At 32.8% G+C, this 21,660-nt stretch overlaps 2 protein-coding genes across 2 annotated transcripts; one reads left to right on the top strand and one right to left on the bottom strand.

Moving 5' to 3' along the window:
• Positions 1–543: 543 nt before the first annotated feature.
• Positions 544–2,880, bottom strand: LOC126701970 (magnesium protoporphyrin IX methyltransferase, chloroplastic). Its single transcript, XM_050400451.1, has 2 exons — positions 2,228–2,880; positions 544–1,140 (listed from the first exon to the last, which is right to left on the bottom strand). The coding sequence occupies exons 1-2, from the start codon at positions 2,807–2,809 to the stop codon at positions 733–735; spliced, it is 990 nt and encodes a 329-aa protein (XP_050256408.1). The 5' UTR covers positions 2,810–2,880; the 3' UTR covers positions 544–732.
• A 7,918-nt stretch (positions 2,881–10,798) lies between these two features.
• On the top strand, positions 10,799–21,345 carry LOC126701520 (probable alpha-mannosidase At5g13980). The gene is made up of 29 exons (XM_050399663.1): positions 10,799–11,079; positions 11,377–11,460; positions 11,850–11,938; positions 12,354–12,528; positions 12,691–12,810; positions 12,934–13,026; positions 13,112–13,183; positions 13,531–13,644; positions 14,140–14,240; positions 14,334–14,427; positions 14,526–14,693; positions 14,775–14,861; positions 15,097–15,162; positions 15,278–15,334; positions 16,134–16,353; positions 16,464–16,600; positions 16,781–16,852; positions 16,986–17,045; positions 17,127–17,198; positions 18,214–18,261; positions 18,367–18,486; positions 18,673–18,738; positions 19,654–19,766; positions 19,915–19,999; positions 20,090–20,200; positions 20,285–20,380; positions 20,619–20,666; positions 20,808–20,876; positions 20,968–21,345. The coding sequence occupies exons 1-29, from the start codon at positions 10,864–10,866 to the stop codon at positions 21,169–21,171; spliced, it is 3,057 nt and encodes a 1,018-aa protein (XP_050255620.1). The 5' UTR covers positions 10,799–10,863; the 3' UTR covers positions 21,172–21,345.
• Positions 21,346–21,660: the final 315 nt, after the last annotated feature.

The raw sequence follows: 21,660 nt of genomic DNA, 5'->3' as shown, positions 1-21,660 counted from the left end.
TAAAAGATTAGTTATCATTCTGGTGGTAAATTTCATCTAGTTTACCAAGACATCTTCTTACCCTTTTAAAGGAGGAGAGGTACTAACCTACAAGGCTACAAAACCCAGCAATAAATGAACAGGATTATGGACCAGTACAAAAACAAGCACCAGCATTGCAAACATATAATTAGGCATCAAGCTTATATCTTTATATACTGGGTGCTTTGATGGTATTTGGACTATGGGCAACTTCATAGAAGGTTAATACAAACAGCACAAATTGGGAATTTGCCTATGGGCCTCACTCTCCTCCACTCCTACTTTTTATTTTTATTTTTATAGATAGGATAGAAATTCAGCCTATGACGTCCACTCTATGATGATTGCTCTTTATGATTAGGCTAAAACACCAATCAGTTTTTCGCGTAAGCAGGGTTCAAATCTTAAATCTCTTATTCGACGTTAGGAGACTTTACTAGTTGAGCTAACTAAAAGACACCTCTCCTCTCTTACTTATCATTACTTAACAGAAGGGAAAAAAAATGACAATGAACACAAAAATTTGTCAAAATGCATAAAATGTTTTATACATTGATATCTGCTATACAATTTGGAATCCATTAGTACACGCAGAGAACAACATACATGGAAAAAATCACGCTTTACATTCAACTTGGAGGAATTTCCTAACCTTCTTATAAACAGAACAACAAGATTAAGGCAAAACTTATTTCTAACCTCTCTTCATTATTATGCGGGAACAGCCTCAACAAGCTTTGCAAAGTAAAATTGCGTAGTGATGAGGCCTTTCTTGTTTATCTTCCACCCTACCTTTTGCAATGCCTTCTCCACATCTGCCTCTGAATGGAGATATGCCCTTGTTGCCTTTGAGGGCCCTGGGAACAACTCTCCTATTCTCTTCAATATATCATAATAAAATGTTTTTGGTGCAAAGCTCAGAATTAATCGATTCTCTGCCAAGGAAGCAAGGTGTGCAATCATCCCGTCTGCCTTACTCTGTGGGTAATGAATTAAAACATCTAGGCAAACCACTGTGTGATATTTCCCATCTAAGCTCTCCAAATCTTTCACTTCAAATTTTGGCATCACTGGTGCTGGCGAGAGGTCATCCTTGCCTGCTAGAATCTGTTCCTCTGCCTGCATGAAATTTGAAACACGAACAAATAAGGTTTGCAAGTGCTGCATGGGTTGAACAAATTGTATAACTCCTATAAGAATAGAAAGTTGACATGATAATGAATTCATTATGATTCACTTTCTCAGGGCACTAATGTTGAGAAGTATGTAATCCAATTAGTATAGCTCACCAGTTATACCTGGTAAGAAATGGAGGGGGAAAGAGAAAACAAAAAGAGGCTTAAATTAAGCCATACTAGCACTGGGAACCAGAAATCCAAGTCCATTGGCGGTAAAAAGTCACATACTTGTCATACTAGTTTTGCGATCTGCACCAGGTATATATGTTCACAAAGGGAAAAACTTAACTAGAGTTCCTTAAATACACCTGTGTGGTTGCATTAACCAATACCCCAGAAAAAAAAAAAAAAAAGATGTTAAATTCCCGAGGATAATTAAATTCAACAATGTGGTTATTGGCCAATGCAGTCACTAAATCAAATTTAATTTGGGGATCTTGAGTACAATACCTTAAGAATGGTACTGTACCTAAGTTATGAGTTCACAAAAAGATGATGGTTCAACAATTATAAAGTAGCATTTAAGTCTCAGTTCATTTCTCACATAAGCCCCCATCCCCAAGTCCAAAATGACCAATAATGCACATTTTTAACAACACCACCAAACAGCAGTCAATAACAAACCATATCTCAGATTCTCAAGGCTCAACCCGACGAAAAAACACATAAATTCTATTTTAAAATAAAATGGCATGGAGACACCCCCACATTGACAACGGACACGATTCTCTCTATTCCACTTGAAAGGAAAAAGTCTATTTCAAGGTTAAGATTTTTGTTTATTTTTTATCGGTGATATCATTTAAAATTTTAAATGACGTGACACTGGATTCACCTTTAAATTTAGAGCGATAGTAGGATACATACTACACCTACAAACCGATGTGTCACTACTACATATGTCCTTTTAGCAAAAATTTGTAATAGCTTTAGCATTATCCTTAAATTTATAGTAATATCTAATCTGAACACGGAAATTGGAAAACCGTTATGACAGTTAATATATATCGAGACCCTGATTGACTGACCTGTTTCTGAGCTTCAGCAACCATAGCAGCAGAAATATCGGTGGCAGTGACAATGGCCCCCTCCTTAGCGAGCGGAATAGACAGAGACCCAGTTCCACAACCAGCGTCACAAACAGTAACCCCACGAAGCGAACCGTCATCAGTCAACATAGTAATGGCATTCTCGACTGTTTTCGAATGGCCAAGCCTAATGTCTTTCTGAACCCTGTTCACATCGTCGGTCTCACCGTAAATCTTCTTCCACCTCTGGAACCCAGAGTTGTTGAAGTACTCCCTCACCACCTCCTTGTCGTCTCCGCCTACCTCCACTGCCTGGATGCGCCGCCGTCTCTCAGGGTCTGTGAGGGAGAGTACGGCTGCGAAGGCGGCTACTGAGCTGCCTCCGATGACGGCGATAGTTGTGCCGTCGAAGGTGGGGGCGGTGGCGGAGGAAAGAGGAGGGATGGCGAATGTGGTGGTGGTGATGGGTCTAATTGTAGTAGTTGTGGTGAGCTTTGGAGGGGCTTTTGGAGAGAATGCTGGTGGGTTTGGGTGGTGGGTGTGGAAGCCAAGTGGGGAGGAGAGTGAAGCTGAAAAGGCCATTGTTTTTGGGGGTCTCGAAGTCGGAGACGGAGACACAGTAGGAGTCTGAGATTTTAGTAGTTGATAACGTTATCCTAGATAAGATTGAACTACGGCCTACGGGGCTACCTCCAACGATTCTCCTGGGTCCCACTCTTTTTCTCTCCCATATTTTTGTCTTTTGCCGTTTTTTTTTTTTGTTATAATTAATTTTTTTTTTTAATTTACTGTATTGATTCTTGATAATATCTTTTTATCATTCGAATAAGATATCAATCGGTTTTTAGTTTAGGTTGAATATCAAATTTCTTATTTAATTATCAGAGATTTTATCAATTGAGTTAATTAGAACCTACTTTATTGTGTTCTAATTGTTCAAAGAGCCATGCTATTTACACAAAAAAAAAAGTTTGATACTAATGTTTTTCATAATAGTTAAATTGATAAATTTTTTATTTGTTACATTTATGTGTCCCTAAATTTTCTCATTTTGAAAACATGGTTTCAATGGATTTAAAAGACGAGTCATCAAGGTAATAAATGAAATAGTCTAGCCAAAATATGGGACACAACTTCTCTATATAAAAAAGATGTTTGGTTGTTTAAATTCAATTTCCTTACAGTCTAATAAGTATGAAAGTGAAATCATATGAGGAAATTAGTAGACCACTATATAGATGCATAGATATAAGTTAGGTACAGTTTAATCTCAAATAAGAAAGTGTAATAGATTGTGAGGGAATTGGTAGACAACCATATGGATGCGTAGATAGGACATAGGTATAGTTTCTCACGGTAATATTAATTATGTAACGAAAACAGTGTTGTAATTTTTAAATAGAATTAAATTTAATCGCAATCTTATAATTGAATTTAATTAGTGTTGTGGATGATCTGTGGAAGGGTTAAGAAAATAAAAAAACAAAAGTTAGCCCAAATCGGGTTCTTTAAAATGTGATGAGATGAGGAGAGTCGAGCCCAAATTCTATTCCTTGGTGTGCAAAGGCTAATGGTGTAACACAAGGACAAATCCAAAGGAGCTAGACAACAAAAGGAATGAGAATATGAATAATACATTAAACCTGAATCGTTTTACAGAGTATAGAAATGAAATCTTTTATGCTGCCACGTTCACCCTAAGACCTTAGTATGCTACTACTCTTAAGTTGCTAAGGGGACTTTTGTGTAGTAAGTAAGGTTTTTCAAGGAACAATGAATGGTTTTGTGTTAGAAATAGTGAATGGCCTTGTAGCAGGTTTAGGGCGTTTACTAATTATTGGTTTTTGAATAGGGAGTGAAACTTTTTGACCTCCATATTGTTAGACAAGTGGTAAACTTTTTATTTCCAATTTTCCTATAATATATATATATATATATATTTTTTTTTTTACATTCACTTATTTTTTTAATATTTACACTTTCTTCAACCTTTCTTCTTTCCTTACATTTTCATCTCTCTACTACCCTCTACTTTAATATTATTATTCATCTTTCCCTTCACCTTCCTTTATTTGTCTCTTCTTATCCCTTCCCTCTTACTATAAATTTGTCACTCTTTTCCATTCTATGCATAGTTTTCTCTCACAAAAAGGTTCTCTCTCTCTCTCTCTCTCTCTCTCTCTCTCTCTCAATGTTTTGGTGGATTTTTAGTTTTTATTGCATCTCCGCTTTAGGTTGATAAATTTTGTGTTTTTAAGAACCCTAATTTAGGTTGATACGATTTAGTTTTATGTTTTAAGTTATTATTATTATTTTGCTCTTTGATTGTTAAATTTTATCCGATTATATTATAAAAAAATTAAAGATAGTAGATAAAAGTAAAATAGTACTCCCTCCATCCCACTTTGTTTGTCATCTATTCTATTTTGGAATGTCCCAAAATATTATCCTGTTTCTAAAAATAAAAGTTATTAATTTACTAATATTCCTATTATATCCTTATTTTATTAATAATTCAAATTTTTGATAAATTTATTTAAGGGTAGTTTTGAAAACTTATACATTTTTAAAAGGTAGACAAGACAATAAATGATGTCCCCTTAAAAAGTTTGACTTTTCAAACAGGACAAACAAAATGGGATGGAGGGAGTATTCTATTACATAGCATAATCTATATTTATATTTATATATTACTAAAAGCTGAAGTGTGACATTTATTGCTGTTGAGCTCCTGTTGCGCCATCTCATCGCCACGTTATTCACCACATAATTATTATTTATTCATATTTTTTTTTACAAAAAATATATAAATAGATTATTGACTTTACATATTCATCTTTGTCGGTTTTAACATATATATATATATATATATCTTTTTTATTTCCAATTTTCCTATAATTTTTTTTTTTTTTTACATTCAAACTAATCAAACTCTAACTATGGAAACCATATTAATTATAACTAAAAAAGAGATGTTCTCTGATATTAGTAGAAATTACATAGGAAATAAAGTTAGAAAATTTAAAAATCCATTTTTTGACATTTCATTTAACCTTATTTATAATATATATATATAATTTTTATACACTATTACTTTCGAAAATCTAATGAACAATGTTACCTCTCATTTATCGTCTTTGTTATGCAAATTATCAGTTAGTAAATATATGATAATGGTAAGAAGCGTCCCAAATGAGATCACTAAAAATATATATATAAAATTAATTAGTCACTATCATTATAGGGTAATAGTCTACAATTTTACGCATCCAAAAAAGTGGAATATATAGAGTTTTCTTAAAAATATGTGTAAAAATTCACTATATATATGTGTGTGTATAAAGGTAAAAAAAAAGTATATTTAAGGTTTTTATTAACTTAATCAGAATTAGATATCAACTTTGGTCGGGCGTTATGGGGTCCCTAACACCTTTCTCACAATTAACTAAACTCCTAATTCTTTGTTTTTAGTTTGAGACACAATTAGGATCTATGTAATTAGAGGACTCCAAGAGACCTTGGAATTGATTGATATCAACTCCACACTTCTTCTGCACCTCACACATGATCACAATCCCACACAAGTGCAAGTAATATTAGCAAACAATAGTAAACACTCTTAACACATGGAGAGAGACCCCAAATAGACAACTAATTAGTGGGTTAGGTATTGACAACCTCCATGAACTCTTTCTAAACTTCACTATCGTTTCTGAGATGTCCATTTAGGTTTCCTCCAACAACATTCTTTTCTTTGTTTTGTATTTGTAAGGTTAGTTGTAATTGTCACATAGCACCAATATCTTTGTAAATAAAAAATTATTTCCAATATAATTTTCATTATCTTATCTTTTGTTGGTTTAAAATAATCAACACTTCCTATTTCAATTAGTGGCCATTATAGAGATTTATATCAATTACCATTTGATGTCTTTTGACTACTTTGAAATTAATCAAGTACTCAAAAGTTTGAATGATTTTTTTCTACAAAAGACAAAATTGAGAAAGGAAGGAAAGTAAAAAAAAATATCCAGTGGTGAGACAATGCGATCGTTGTGATCTTTTATTCATTTCTCATAGTAGATGATGAGTAACGTACAGGCTTCTTTTTTTCAATCCTTTACTCCATTTCAACAATGATGAGAGGAGCTCATGTAGTACTATTTTGTCCGACTCTCCTCACTGTAGAGCAACTCTTTCGGAAGCAAACATGTAATGTAACATAATAATATGTAATTATCAATTACTGGGTTACTAGCTACGTATTTAATTATCTTGTGGGAAGGAACTGGAAAAGTAATTGTTTATAAAACAATTATTGATTAAACTTGGATATTATTTTAGATAAAATACTATTTTAGTCCCTAGACTTTAGAAAATGTTTTTAAAAAAAGAAAAAAAAAATAGTTTTATCATATTTTTCATAATCTTGTCTATAACATTTTTTACCATTATCATATATTTATTGGTTGATGATTTGTATAAAATAGACATTAAATAAGAGGTAGAACTATTCAATAATTTTTTTTAAGTTATGGTGTATGAAAATTATGATCACACACACACACACACACACACATATATATATATATATATATATATAATTTCCCTAGTTAGAATTTGATTAGTTTTAAGTTACTATTTTGTATTATTATATTTAATTGTTGATTTTATTGCACTATAAATTTTTTAAAGTTCTCTATATAGCCATCTCTATTTTATTTCTTACTCCTCTTTACCACATTTTTATTTTCCAAATAATAGTTATTAATTGACGTTTGATTTCATTTCTTTTTTTCTTCATTCATTTATTCTTTATTACTTTGTATGTTCCCTTACTAGTTGTAAATTTTATGGTTATCAATAAAAACTACTCCCTCCGTCCCACTTTGTTTGTCCTGTTTGAAAAGTCAAAATTTTTAAGGGAACATCATTTATTGTCTTGTCTACCTTTTAAAAATGTATAAGTTTCCAAAACTACCCTTAAATAAATTTATCAAAAAATTGAATTAGTAAATTAATAGGGGTATAATAGGAACATTAGTAAATTAATGACTTTTATTTTTAGAAATAGGACAATATTTTGGGACATCCTAAAATGGAATAGAGGACAAACAAAGTGGGACGGAGGGAGTAGATATCTTGGATGGCTTAAATAGTTATAGATGTAGTAATGTTAGTGGTTTGTCAGAGGTTTTTTTTTTTTATTTTCTTTTTTTTTTCAAGGAAATATGAAAGACATTTCTCTAGTTTGGTCTCAATCAATTAAGATATCCATAATATATTAACGGAAGTAATAATGAGCCTTAAATTTTTTTAATGTATGAAGTGGTTAGGTTAGTGGTATGTCAAAGGTTTTATAAAAAAAATTTAAAAATAATTCCAAGGAAATGTAAAATGCCGTTTTTTGAAAAAAGAAATTGTGACCTTTTGAATTGTACAAATATGATTGTTTTAATCACCTTGTTTATAAATTTCATTATTAAATTATAAACATCTAAATTAAAGTAGATGAATATATAAATGCAAAAGTATATGTAAAGTTACAACTGCACAAGATAAATATGTATAGATATATATTTTTATTATTTATGAATCATTATTTCATTGTTTACTTATAAATATCTAAATTAAAATTTTATTTTGGAAAAAAAAAATAAATTAAAATAGATGAATGTGTAAAACATTTTTAGTAGATTGTAATATAAAACATTTTTTTCTCAATATTTTATGTAACTTTTCCCATAAGATCAATATTATTGGCATCCTTTAAAGATGATACATAATATTTTTGAGAAGAAGAAGAAGAAGAAACAGAGACTATGCTAACACATAATATAAAATTATTAAGTTTGCGTGATTTAAATATGTGGGAAAAAAAATATTAATGTATCTATGATAAAAAGTTTTTATCTAAATGATATATAGTAGTTCATATTTTCTTAGACTTAATTCAAAAAGTTCATTCTCAATAGCCTTTTTAAGTCTACAAATTGCTCAATCTATGGGCCTAGTCACATTCAAAGGGTGCTATCTAAATTATAAATTATATGACCCTCTATCACACAAATATATTGATTTCCCCAACGTATGGTAAAGGAAGGCAGGTTTGTGTCTAACCATTTTCTTGATTTGTGCTGCATAATTTAATAATATGGAGGATGTGACTTGATTTAAATGTTGAATAAACTAAGATGAAAGGAAAAAAGAGTAAAAATAAACTATATAGCAATAAACATCAAATTATCCAAATCATTCTATGTAATATAATAATATTATATTATTATATACTATATGCATAATGCAGTAGGATAATATTTAATCAAAGAAAATATAAAAGATAACAACTTAAAACACAAAAATAAATTGCATCAACCCAAAGTGGAATTCTAATTAACATAAAAATTCATCAACCTAAAGAATTGATGTAATGAAAATGAAAAAAATCAAACAAAAAATGAAAAAATTGAGAGAGAGAGAGAGAGAGAGAGAGAGAGAGAGAGAGAGAGAGAGGTAACCTTTTTTGAGTAAGAAAATTATGCATAGAATGAAAAGGAAAATGTCAAATTTATAGTAAGATATTGAGAATAAGAAAAGTCAAAATAAAGGAAGACAAAAAGGTAGAGAAAGGATGATATTGTTAAGGTAGAAAGTAGTGGGGAAATGAAGAGGTAAAAGGGAGGGAGAGTTTTGGAAAATTAATAATAAAAATAATGGTTAAAAGATATTTTAATTTTTAAATAATGGAGTTTTTAAGTCACCTTAAATGAGAAAATGTTTAAAAATATATATATATATATATATATATAAAATTGGAAACAAAAAATGATGACGTGACTGCTGATGTGGTTCAATGTGAGTATTGCAATATTAAATACCCCGCTTCATCTTTTAGTAATACATCAATATAGATACAGATATAGATGAGCTGTTTTAGTCATAGTTAAGGACAAGCATTGACTAAACTTGATTGGCTACATTTTTTTTAGCTAATTTGGCCCATACGGAAGCTGCTTAACGTGGCAGGATTCCTTAGAAATTAGTCGATGAAACATAACGTTTTTTTGGGCTAAAAAGGGTTAACCGCGACTTCAACAACATAGACTGGAGCTACATGACTCCATTTGGGTGAAAGTGGCTTGCACGCTTGTTTCATAGATCCTCAAATTTTACAAGTGGTCCCAACCCACTTAGCAAAATCAGCCACTTGCAAAATTCATATTTGGGGTCCATGAAAAAGCCCATAGAGAGCCAATTATACTTTTCAAACCACACACTCTTAAGTTCTCATTAAGATTATATGGGTTTGGGCTATGTATAAAAGAATAAAATATATTACAAAAAATGTATAATTTGCCCAAAAATAATTGAGCCTTTTTTAGAGAATCCATTTTTTTAAGATAAAATTATATCTTATTAAAATTTTCCATGTATTGCACGTGTTGCTAACTAGTTGACTAATAATTATATCGAGTTGTAAGCTATGATTAGAAGAAGAGTGAACTTTTCATGGACTAAAGTGTTAACTTGTATCTAACTTTTTATTTTTTGAGAACCATTCTGGAAAATATATATATATTTTTTTGGAGCAAATAATTGGGAAAATCTTGTTACCCATATTTCGTATACACTCCGTTTGAGTTTTTTGAGAACATAAGTTCAGTTAAAATTGTGAAATTATATGTTTTTACTCAAATCAACTTGGTTTTTTTCAATCTCTATAGTTGAGCCAAACAAATGCAGACCAGCCAGCCTTGGTTATGTTAATAAAGTCCTTCTCAATGAGGATCACTCTCACAAACAAAATGACAATGCCCCTCATCATCATGAGACTCAAAACTGTACGAGGCTGCCTGCAATTGCATTTTGCAAGTTTGTACCCACAAAATGATTATCATCGTTATCAACTCTCAAAATGACTGTTACATCGAGCAGTGAAAAGCGCCAAAAAAAAAGGTTTCCAACTAAGCTTAGTCACTGAGAAGCTTCAAAAGCACTCCAAGACTAAAGAGCCAAAATAAGACAAACTTGTTCATGTTGTCATATATAACTTTCTTCAAATCCCAGCGGCTAGTTCTATTTCACTTCACTGACAGAGACTCATTCTTAGGTACCAAAATTATCAGGCAAATGTTAACTATCACCGTGCTTGTTAAGAATGTACAAAAGTGGGCCCTATTTAATAAAATATAAAATAAATAAATGAAATATACATAAAACTAGTCCTTTTAGTTATTTTAATATTTTTTTCTTACTACAAAGTTGACTCCCCACGGAAAAATATGACATATAATTGCAGGAAAAGACAAAATTTTACCAAAAAAAAATAAAAAGTTGCTGTTAACAAAACACCTCGTTAACACAACCAAAATTATTATTCTTTTTTTTTTTTTTTGCTAAAACCAAAATTATTATTCTATTCATAAACAAACAACAAGAAATCTTCAAGTCAATATTCGTATCATACAATTCTCGAAAAATAATAATAAAAATTATTCGTATCATACGTGGTCCTACATTGATATTCCCTCTTCACCTACATCATTATCCATATCTTCTTCTATATGTATCCAAAGTCTCGATGTGCTAGCTTGTACTTCAATTCATATCACTCTTGCAAATGCAATAACATATTCATGGCGTTTCGAACCTGGTTATTGGTTTTCTTCCTAGGAGTTGAACTGAGCGCTTTTGTTTTACAATGTGTGGACTCCAAGTATATCAAGTACAATACGACGTCGACTATTGTTCCGGGGAAGCTCAATGTTCACTTAGTACCTCACTCCCACGATGATGTCGGATGGTTGAAGACCATTGATCAGTATTACCTTGGCTCCAACAATACCATTCAAGTACCTTCCTTCCTTATTTCTCTTCTTCCATTGCTCTGTTTCTTCTAATGCTGAAATCACAGTTTTTTACTTTTTTATTATGTTTGTAAATTGATTCTCAAGGTAAAGAGCTTTCTAGCTCAATGGCAATCAAGTTCGAATCTCCTTCCGCTACTTGTTATAACAATTGATAAAAAAAATTGACTCTTTATAAATTTATGTAATAATAACATTCCTCTGTTCCACTCTTAATGTAACAATTTATGCACTATTTTTTTTTTCATTACTGGTTTTCATGATCAATGTTGATTTGTGCAGGGAGCGTGTGTTCAAGATGTGCTGGATTCTATAGTTCCGGCTTTGTTGGCTGACAAGAATCGCAAGTTCATCTTTGTTGAACAGGCAATGATCAATGCATTTCTTAGTTTATTGCTTCTTTTATTTGGTTTCTCACATAACAAAAATTGAAGAAAGAAAAAAAAAAGGATATATGGTAAATAAAATTTTCTTATTAATAGAATTTTTTTATTCTATGGGACCCCAGGAAAACAAAAACCTGCACGTGAAGCTGCCTAATGTAGCCACTTGGCTTAAATGGTCTGAGTTTTTCACGTGTTGGGAAATTAGACCAATATATTATATATGATTATAAGACTTAAGGAATCAAAAGTTGATTTCTTTCTCATTTTTTTTTTATGTTTTTCAACTCAAGTTCATTTTTTTTTTTTTTTTTTTTCCTTGATTGTGAAATTTATCGTTTATGAGACTGCTTCTTTGTGCGGATATTACAGGCATTTTTCCAACGATGGTGGAGTGAACAGAGCGAGGAGATCCAAAGTATAGTCAAGAAGCTTGTCAGCTCTGGTCAGCTGGAGTTAATGTAATGTGATAAATTAGAATTACTACTTGTATGCTATATTAGGAAATGGTGAATTTAATTAATATTCTAACACTCCCCTCATGGGATTTTAACTTTTTACTTATACTAGAGATAGAGTGGAGACGAGATAGAGTGGAGACAAGGTTAAACTCATCAACATATGTTTTGATACCACGACAAACGGTTGCTCTAAAAAGAATGAATATAATCGTTAAACCAATATTCTGTCCTAATGAATTTATACAATTTTATCTTCTAGAATCAAAGTCTGTTATATTGGGAAATAGGAAAAAAAGAAATAGAATTACAGTTGTGTATCTTAGAGATTTTGGAGATTCTTTTCTGTTTTGTGACTAAAAAATTTAGTATAGTTTTTTTTTTTTTCACATGGATAGTCAATCCTTTTGTGTTGCAGAAATGGAGGTATGTGCATGCATGACGAGGCTACTGTACATTATATTGACATGATTGACCAAACGACTCTTGGGCACCGATTTATCAAAGAAGAATTCAATGTAACTCCAAGAATTGGTTGGCAAATTGATCCATTTGGACATTCTGCAGTGCAGGCTTACTTGTTAGGGGCAGAGGTATGGCTTCTCTTGTACTTGCTATGCGTGAAAGTTTTTAACTGATTTGATAGGTTATAATTTGAACCTTAGACTAGAAGTTGATTGAACAACAGAAGTCCCTCACTCTCCCACATTCATTTGCAACCAACTTATTGTGGGGAGGCCTTTTTGTTGATGCAGCTTGGCTTTGACTCTCTTTTCTTTGCGCGTATTGACTACCAAGACAGAGCTAAAAGGAAAAATGAGAGAAGTCTTGAGGTTATCTGGCGGGGCTCTAAGAGTCTTGGTTCATCTGCACAAGTGAGTCTTGTCTGTTTTTGCTTTGTTTTGTTTTGTTTTGTTTTTTTTGCTTCAAAGTTCAAACTATGTTCTGGAGCTGACTAGAAAGGGACCTTAACTCATTGTGTTTTCAACTTTCTGAAGATTTTTACTGGTGCATTTCCGAAGCATTATGATCCTCCCAGTAATTTCTACTTTGAAGTGAATGATGATTCCACTGATTCGCCTATTGTTCAAGTGAGTCCTTGGTCAGGGGTCGCTGACAGGCTGTAGATCATTGTTTGTGTGCTAACTGTATCTATTTTGTGCATTTAACTTGCAGGATGACATCAATTTGTTTGACTATAATGTCCCTCAGCGCATCAACGAGTTTGTAGCTGCTGCAGTATCACAAGTAAGATGGATGGTGTTATATCGTGCCCTGTGCTTTTGGGTGCTGTTTTTACTATACTTGTATTTAAGACAAACCTTTTCTACATAGTCTTTTTTTGATATAAACAAAGGTGCATAACAATGCCATCGGTTTCTAGACATTCTCTAACTTTTTGTTATTATTTGCAATAGATATGCTTATATGCAACCTAAGTTAACATATAAAATTTAAGGTGTTGTCGTGTGTGTGTTGAAATTTGAATTTGAAGGAGGATCACATTTTGTGAGATTTTGAATTATTTTCCTTTGCTTAAGAAATAGTTCAAATCTGTTGTGGCTTATAGAAAATACTTATTTTGAGTTTTTCAGGCTAACGTTACTCGCACAAATCATATCATGTGGACCATGGGAACAGATTTCAAGTACCAATATGCACACACATGGTTCCGGCAAATGGACAAGTTTCTTCATTATGTCAATCAAGTTAGCCCTCTACAGGAATCATTACAAATGCTTTATTAAACTTGTACATAAATTTAATAATTTTGTTCTCGTAGTGCTTATTCTGTTCTTTTAATTTGTCTGTCCTAGTGCAGTTTATATTAAAGTTTTAAATTGCCTAGACAATTGGAAAGGGAAAAAGAAAAACAAATTTTGGTCCCAAGAACTCCTTCACAGTCTATTGTTCCCTAGAGATGTGGCCTCCCATTACAAAATCAGTATGATCCTGTCATTAAATTCCACCACGAAATATGTATGAGCATATGTCCTAGGGACAGATAGAGGATTAAAATGTCACATGTTGCTGGTTTTAACAATCTTGGTAGCTGATGTCCTACTTCATGTCTATGTCATTCAGAGACACAGCCGATTTTCCTCATGCATTTTCTTATTCAGTTTGAAGTCAATTATCCTTGATTTTATGATGAGATATTTTGGTTTTACATATTAACGAAGTAATGGTATCGATGCTTGTAGGATGGGCGTGTTAATGCCCTCTACTCAACCCCATCAATATATACTGATGCAAAATATGCAACAAAAGAGTCCTGGCCGATCAAGACTGATGACTTCTTTCCGTGAGTTCAAACTTTTGAAACTAAAAATTACTTACAGGCAACTATTTCTATCAGCTTACCCATATTTATAAGTTGGTAAATGAAATTTATCAGATACGCAGACCATGTACATGCTTACTGGACTGGATATTTTACTAGTAGGCCTGCCCTCAAAGGCTATGTTAGAATGATGAGTGCCTACTATTTGGTAAACTTTTGTGGCTATATTAGTTTATGCCAGTAAGAATTATTTTGGCTCAAACAAGGGTTTTCCCCTCCTTATGGTCTGCTTTGATCTAAAAACAGGCAGCAAGGCAATTGGAATTTTTTAAGGGGAGGAATAAATTGGGGCCCAATACAGACTCTTTGGCTGATGCTTTAGCAGTTGTTCAACATCATGATGCAGTCAGTGGTACGGAGAAGCAGCATGTGGCGGATGATTATGCAAAACGAATTTCAATAGGTTACAAGGAGGTAAGGCTTGATCTGTCAATGCTTCTTGTAGTTGTGTTGCTTATGCTTTGCATGAAATATCCAAAATATCATGTCTTGCAGGCAGAGGATGTGGTTGCAGCATCACTTGCTGTCGTTGCAAACTTGACATCAAAAACTGGTTGGAGTCCGCAGAATAAGTTTCAACAGGCAAATAATAATAACTCTTTGTTCCATACTAGTTGGTAGAGTTTACTTTGTATCCAGATGATCCTGCTAACATTAAACATTTTGGTTTGTTATCATCACGTAATTATTTGTATTGGCTCAAGTTGTTAAAACATTGGAGTGATGATTCAAATAATTGTGTACTTCAACCCTTTATCCTAAGTATGCTGATTTTATCATTATTTGATTCCCTATTCTTGTCCCCTTTTTATTTCAGTGTCCACTTCTGAATATAAGTTATTGTCCTCCATCAGAAGTTGATCTGTCAAATGGGAAAAACTTGGTGAGAAGAATTCTTTAATGACATTTTATAGTTGAAGTGTTTATGCAATCTTCAGGAAAATAAGAATTCCTTTCCATTTAAGACTAATTACTTCCTGATTTATTAACTTTTCTAGGTGATTGTCGTCTACAATCCTCTTGGATGGAGAAGAGAGGATGTTGTAAGGATTCCTGTGAGTATTTTTCTTTTATCTGTTACATGTTGTGAATTTGTAATCATTATCCATTTTAAATTAATAGAAAAGGGGGTTTATCAAACAAGGGGTCATTTCCTATTGCCTTCGAGGCCTCAAGGATCCCCAGCTTCCTGCTTCCCACCCCCCCCCAAGATGAACAATGTGCAATCTATGAGCCACATAAGTATGTTTTTACGCACTAGTGCATGCACTTAATGTGTATGGTTTTATTTGCCACTTATGTATGTTTCAGTGCTTGCATGAATGTGTTTTAGCATGAGCCTTTAAAATGCATGTATGCATCAATTAATTTAAAATATGTTATCCACTAATCATAGCTATTGAAATTGCCAATGTATTACCGAAAATCAGGATCTATTTACAAAATGTGATGAAACTTTTAGGTACAAAAAAATGGCTATATTGATTTACAAAAAAGGGCAAAAGGGAGTCTGATAATGATAGGTGTGTGCTTAGTTATAACTTATGAATTTATGTACTAACTGACCTTCTTACCTAATAGCCTAAGTTTTTAGATTGGAATGCTTGGTTATAGAGGTGAATGGGGACATTGTCCTAAATAGAATCATTTGGCATAATAGGATACAAGTAAGCAGCCCAAATTAGTTGGCATTAGGGCTTGATATTTAGTCAAATTGTTCTCTTTCCAGTGATGAACCATCATATTTTATTGAAATATGGCACTGTAAAGCATGTCTATTAAAATATTTTTGGGTGAAACATGACCACTCTTTGATTCTTCATGTATCTCCTCACATTATCCAACTTGCAATAGGTTATCAATGAAAATGTGGCTGTTTGGGATTCTAGTGGAAAAGAAATTGAATCACAGCTCCTACCTCTACTTGATGTCTCTGTGGAAGTAAGGAAGTACCATGTTAAGGCATATCTGGGTAAATCTCCAAAAACAACGCCTAGTTATTGGCTCGCATTTTCAGCAACCGTACCACCTCTTGGTTTCAGCACTTACATTGTCTCAAGTTCCAAACGGGCAGGTCAACCATTTGATTCTCCATCTAAAATTAGTCATGCAACATTGAGAAGCCTAGAGTCACATTACCATTGATGCTGATTTATGTTCTTTTCTCCCACTTGACTTTTGCAGATGCTACTTCTGTGAGACAAGATTACAAGTCAGAAAGCAGAAAAGATGGTACAATACAAGTAGGTCCAGGAAAATTGAAACTTATTTATTCTGGAAATCAAGGAAATCTTGCACAATATATTAACAGCAGAAGTTTGGTATGTTATTTGGCACCTCTCTCTTTAATGAAGTGTTAGAATTACTTATCCTTTTGTAAATTTCATCTTCCCAATAGTTACTTTAATTCTACATTTTTTTTCCTAGCTGGTCCTTTCTTTTTTATAAGATTACATTTTATATGTTACATCTAATTTGGTATTATATTTTACGATTAAAAGGTCAAAGAATCTGTACAACAATCATATCTCTATTACCGTGGAGATGAGGGAAATCAAACTGTGAATCCTCAGGTAAAACAAAATTTCTCTAAAAATCTCTACTTTCATGTTTTCCAAACCTTAATTAGTTATTCTCTTATCGGCTTCTTATTAGTTTAAGTTATATATAGTAAATTTTTAAAAGAAACGGTTTAATTTGGTGAAGGCCTCTGGTGCATACATCTTTCGGCCAAATGGTACATATCCCATCAAACCTGATAACAAGGTAACTGATCTTCTTTGGAAATACATAATTTGAGCAAATTTGTTACATGGAATCATAAATTATGGGGTTTTGAAATTTCAGGCTCCTTTTACTGTTTTTCGGGGACCTTTATTGGATGAAGTACATCAAAGGATCAACTCATGGATATATCAGGTGGTTTATCCTAAGACACAAATAATAAAACTTGTTACTGTTTCATTCTTTCCTTCATCTATTGCTGCATCAAAATAATATACTTGGAAAAACTGTTTTAATGAATAAAAAAGGTAGTACAACCTTGAAAGAAAATTAATTCTAAATTTATGTTCTGTCTAAATGTAAACCAGAAGAGGAAGCTAAATTTGTTTAAGAAAACAGAAGATGGTATAAGTATTATTTGATATGCTTAAATCAGTTGTATTTTTTTTTTTTTTTTTTTTGTAAATCAATTGCATTTTTATTTCAGGCCCCAGTATCTCATTAGGTTAATTAGTAGTATTTTTATTTAAAGACTTGGGTATTTTTATAATTCAATAATTTGGTTTTCCCAAAAATTAGAATTAGAGTTTCTATATGTCAGCTAGGATTAGGGTTTAGTATCCTAAATCAGCAAAGTAACGTACTCCTATTGAGGGTATTATTTTGATGAATAAAAATTTGATTGAAATTGTCTCTATTGTCTGGTGCTGACTCCAGCCAACCCTAAGTGATAACTCCTATAGGTTTTCTTCTGCTTAGTGCTGACTCCAAGCAAACCTAGATGTTGACTCCTAAGTTCTCTATCTTGATTCTCTTATTGCATCTAATGCCCCAAGGGTGGGGGATGAAGAGATTCAAACTAGTGATTTTTGTTTCACGAGGCATCGCCTCTGACTAAATGTGCTATCCCTTGGGATTAAAGTCATCAAAAATACTGTTAATAATATTGGTAATCAATCCAAAATTCTCTTTCCATCCCCCTTCCCTCTCAATTTATCAGTTCCAGTTTTTCTATTTTGTTTGCCAAGACTTAATAACATGGTACTTTAAATTTGAAATGATGTACAGGAATAATAAGATCTTATGATTATTTATATTCTCACCCTTGAATATAATTCTTATAATATATACAATACAAATGTTGAATAAAAGATATGTAGAATTTTTCACCATTGATCTCATCAGTAATTAATGGTTGCACAATGTATAGATCACCAGAGTATACAAGGAAAAAGAGCATGTGGAAGTTGAGTTCCTGGTAAGTTATTGCTTTTATCCCTAAGTGAACAAGTTTTTTATATTACCAATGAAAAGTAAAAATTTTCATGCTGAAGCAGCTTAGTAAAAGAGTAATCTTTTACAGGTTGGGTCTATACCTTTTGGTGATAAAATTGGCAAGGAGGTTATAACTCAGATTACAACAACACTGAAAAACAACAAGACGTTCTATACTGATTCTAGCGGGCGTGATTTTATTGAAAGGGTATGTTCATGCTTGCAAAAGTATATTTTTCTTTTATGATGTCAAAATCATCATATTGTGTGTACTTAATGTAGATATTAACCATTGCTAGATGTTTTTTCAATAGCATTATTTAATGTCTTGCTGTTGCAAGAAACATGTAGGTCTAATGCGCAGTTGTATGCTGTTTTTTGAGCTGTTTTGCAGATTCGAGATTATAGAAAAGATTGGGACCTGGAAGTAAATGAACCTATTGCAGGAAATTATTACCCAGTAAGTTTGCTTTGTCAATTGTCATTTTAGAATTGGTGTTGGGATTGAGATTGAAAGAGAGAATATTGAGAAATAGAGAGTGGAAATAGAATTAACAAGGTCCACAATGATCCTATTGGGGTATAGAGAGAGAGAGAGAGAGAGTACCCTCGGCTAGCTACATGGTAATCCTTATGATGTGCAGTACAGAGGTACATTGAATCTAGACTGATATCTCTAATAGTCATAACTGGAGCCAATGGATTTTATTGTCTCAAAGTTTGACCATTCTATTTAATTATAAACTATTACTATATCTCTTTCACGGCTGGTACTTTGATAGCTGGAAAAGAGGGTGTGGAAGATGCTTGAGTGATTTCAGAACAGAAATTACAATAACATATACCAACCTGTGATAATTTGATCAGTATGTTGACAGTGGTTATTTTGTGAATTTGTTACAATTCCATCTGTATATTACCTTCCATCACCTAGAAGACTTTTCTTATCTATTTTGAAGTTACAGACACACTTTGAATGGGGAACCCACGAACTCTCTCAATCATGTTTTTAAGAGGGGAGGAAGTGCCATTGTTCTTTATTATTATTATCATTCGATAAGTAAAATTTGATACCAGTGATTTTCCTGCATTGCATAGACAGGCACTAATTGCAAAAGATAGTGCTGTGTGCAACCTTGTGTTAGTCCAATGCTTTGTTAGGCCCAAGTAAAAGAGCCACTCAAACCAGAGTTAATCATATAGCTTTCTTGTTGCTTTTGCATTTTGCTTAACACTTATTCTTACATTGTACAGCTAACCCAGTTTTGCGACTGCAATCTATAATCATCTAACCATCATTCTGAAATTCAAAATACATAAAAGTTTCAGCCAATTTAGGCATCAAATCACATAGTCCACCTTATTTCCCTTTCAGATTAATCTTGGAATTTACCTTAAAGACAACAGCAATGAGCTCTCAGTCTTAGTGGATCGATCTGTGGGGGGATCCAGCATCAGGGATGGGCAACTAGAACTGATGCTTCACAGGTCTCTTCTTCCCTTTTCCTTCGCTTTTGCTTCTTCTTCATTATCATCAATTTTTTGTCTATTTGTGATGCTTACCATGATAATTATTGCCTTACTTATATAAACAGAATTCCAGAATAACTAATATCAGATTTTTCCTTATGTCTAGGAGGTTGATTCGAGATGATTCAAGAGGTGTTGGAGAGGCACTAAATGAGACAGTTTGCATTTCTAAGAAATGTAGAGGACTAACTGTAAGAGCAAACTAACTGACCCTAAGGTCTTTCAAGTTTCAGAAATACAATGTGTTCACAAGTGGTTTGCTTAATAACATACTTTTTCAGATCATAGGAAAGTATTATCTTAGAATTGATCCTTTAGGAGAAGGCGCAAGATGGCGTCGATCATTTGGTCAGGAGATATACTCTCCACTTCTTGTAGCCTTCACTGAGCAGGTGGGAGAAAAAAAAAATTGAACTTGAAGCATAGTTCGCCATCGGGTAGATCTGTAACTCACAAAAAATGATATATTTTTGCAGGATAGACACGATTGGACAAAGTTACATGTGCCAACCTTTCATGGGATGGACCCCTCCTACAATTTGCCTGAAAATGTTGCAATAATAACCCTCCAGGTTTATATCTTTCATCCTTTTTAATTAACTACTACTTATTTGATCCTTTTGTCCTGAGTTGTTGGAGAAGAGATAGGAATGTGAAGAACACCAACTGTTGAGAAAATGTATCTACTACCTTAATGGAGTCAAACTCAACACTCTAATTGAAATTGTTATCACAAATAGTTTGATCTTTTACTTGTTATGGTTATTCTCTTTCCAAGTTAATTTTTGTTCCTTTTGTTAAACTCTGCAGGAACTGGAAGATGGAAAAGCTCTTCTTCGTTTGGCACACCTATACGAGGTTTCTGGTTTCTTTCTTTTTCTTGCTTGTTTAGTATCATCCACTTGGAGTTTTCCTACTTTAAAATGTTAATCAAGGCCTTGTCTCTTAGGTAAGCTCGCTTAGAAATTCTGATTTTGTTTTATTTGTTACAAATGCAAGGTTGGAGAAGACAAGGATCTTTCAGTTATGGCAAGTGTAGAACTGAAAAAAGTTTTCCCAAATAAGAAGGTAAAAGCAACAGTTGCTTGCATGACATTGTTATTGTTGAGTGTTCAATTATATTTTATTTAGGGTCCTTTTTTTGCATGATTTTTTTCAGATAAAAAAGATAACAGAAACGAGTTTATCTGCTAACCAAGAAAGAACAGAAATGGAAAGGAAGAGACTAGTATGGAAAGTAGAAGGGTCTTCTGAAAAAGAAGAACCCAAGGTGTTGAGGGGAGGACCTATTGATCCAGCAAACTTTGTGGTGAAACTTGCTCCAATGGAAATCCGCACCTTTGTCATTGACTTCAGGTACTAATGAAAGGTGGCGCAGTGAGAGCGAGAAGGTGAGATCGTGAGAGAGTGAAAGCTGACAATGACAAAATAAGAGTTTAGGACCGGACTGAACTGGACTGGACCGGAACCAGTTTTTTATTTTTTATTCTAAAGTCTAAACCCTAAAAATAATTATGGAATGCAATTTTTTTTTCCAGATTTATTGAGTGCACTTACTCTCATTTCTTTCATAATTTTTTTATTTTTTATTTTTGTGTTTGGTTGCCCAGAAATTATAAGAAAACTCTAGTCACTGACTCATGCGATGCGTGATAATATATAATTATTTTAAGATGTGGTGTAATATATAATTGTTGAGGACCAAAATTTCACAAGAAAGCCCATTCCATGAAAAGTAATGCAAGACCATGGGTCTCAACAAAAAAAGGCATAATTCATGAAGTTAAGAAGGATCATGAAGGCCCTGTTAGAATAATGTGGCCCAACATAATATGTATGATGCCTCTATTAT

Source organism: Quercus robur, chromosome 10 (genome assembly GCF_932294415.1).
Source record: "Quercus robur chromosome 10, dhQueRobu3.1, whole genome shotgun sequence".
Taxonomy (NCBI): Eukaryota; Viridiplantae; Streptophyta; class Magnoliopsida; order Fagales; family Fagaceae; genus Quercus; species Quercus robur.
The sequence above is the reverse complement of the archived record's forward strand: the minus strand, read 5'-3'. Positions and strand labels throughout refer to the sequence as shown.

Excerpts from the sequence above, each read along its gene's own strand:
- LOC126701970 (XM_050400451.1), bottom strand. The coding sequence starts at position 2,809 with ATGGCCTTTTCAGCTTCACTCTCCTCCCCACTTGGCTTCCACACCCAC. Across the intron at positions 1,141-2,227 it reads TTGCTGAAGCTCAGAAACAG|GCAGAGGAACAGATTCTAGC; the intron begins GTCAGTCAATCA and ends AATTTCATGCAG.
- LOC126701520 (XM_050399663.1), top strand. The coding sequence starts at position 10,864 with ATGGCGTTTCGAACCTGGTTATTGGTTTTCTTCCTAGGAGTTGAACTG. Across the intron at positions 11,461-11,849 it reads AGTTCATCTTTGTTGAACAG|GCATTTTTCCAACGATGGTG; the intron begins GCAATGATCAAT and ends CGGATATTACAG. Across the intron at positions 18,487-18,672 it reads GGCGTGATTTTATTGAAAGG|ATTCGAGATTATAGAAAAGA; the intron begins GTATGTTCATGC and ends GCTGTTTTGCAG.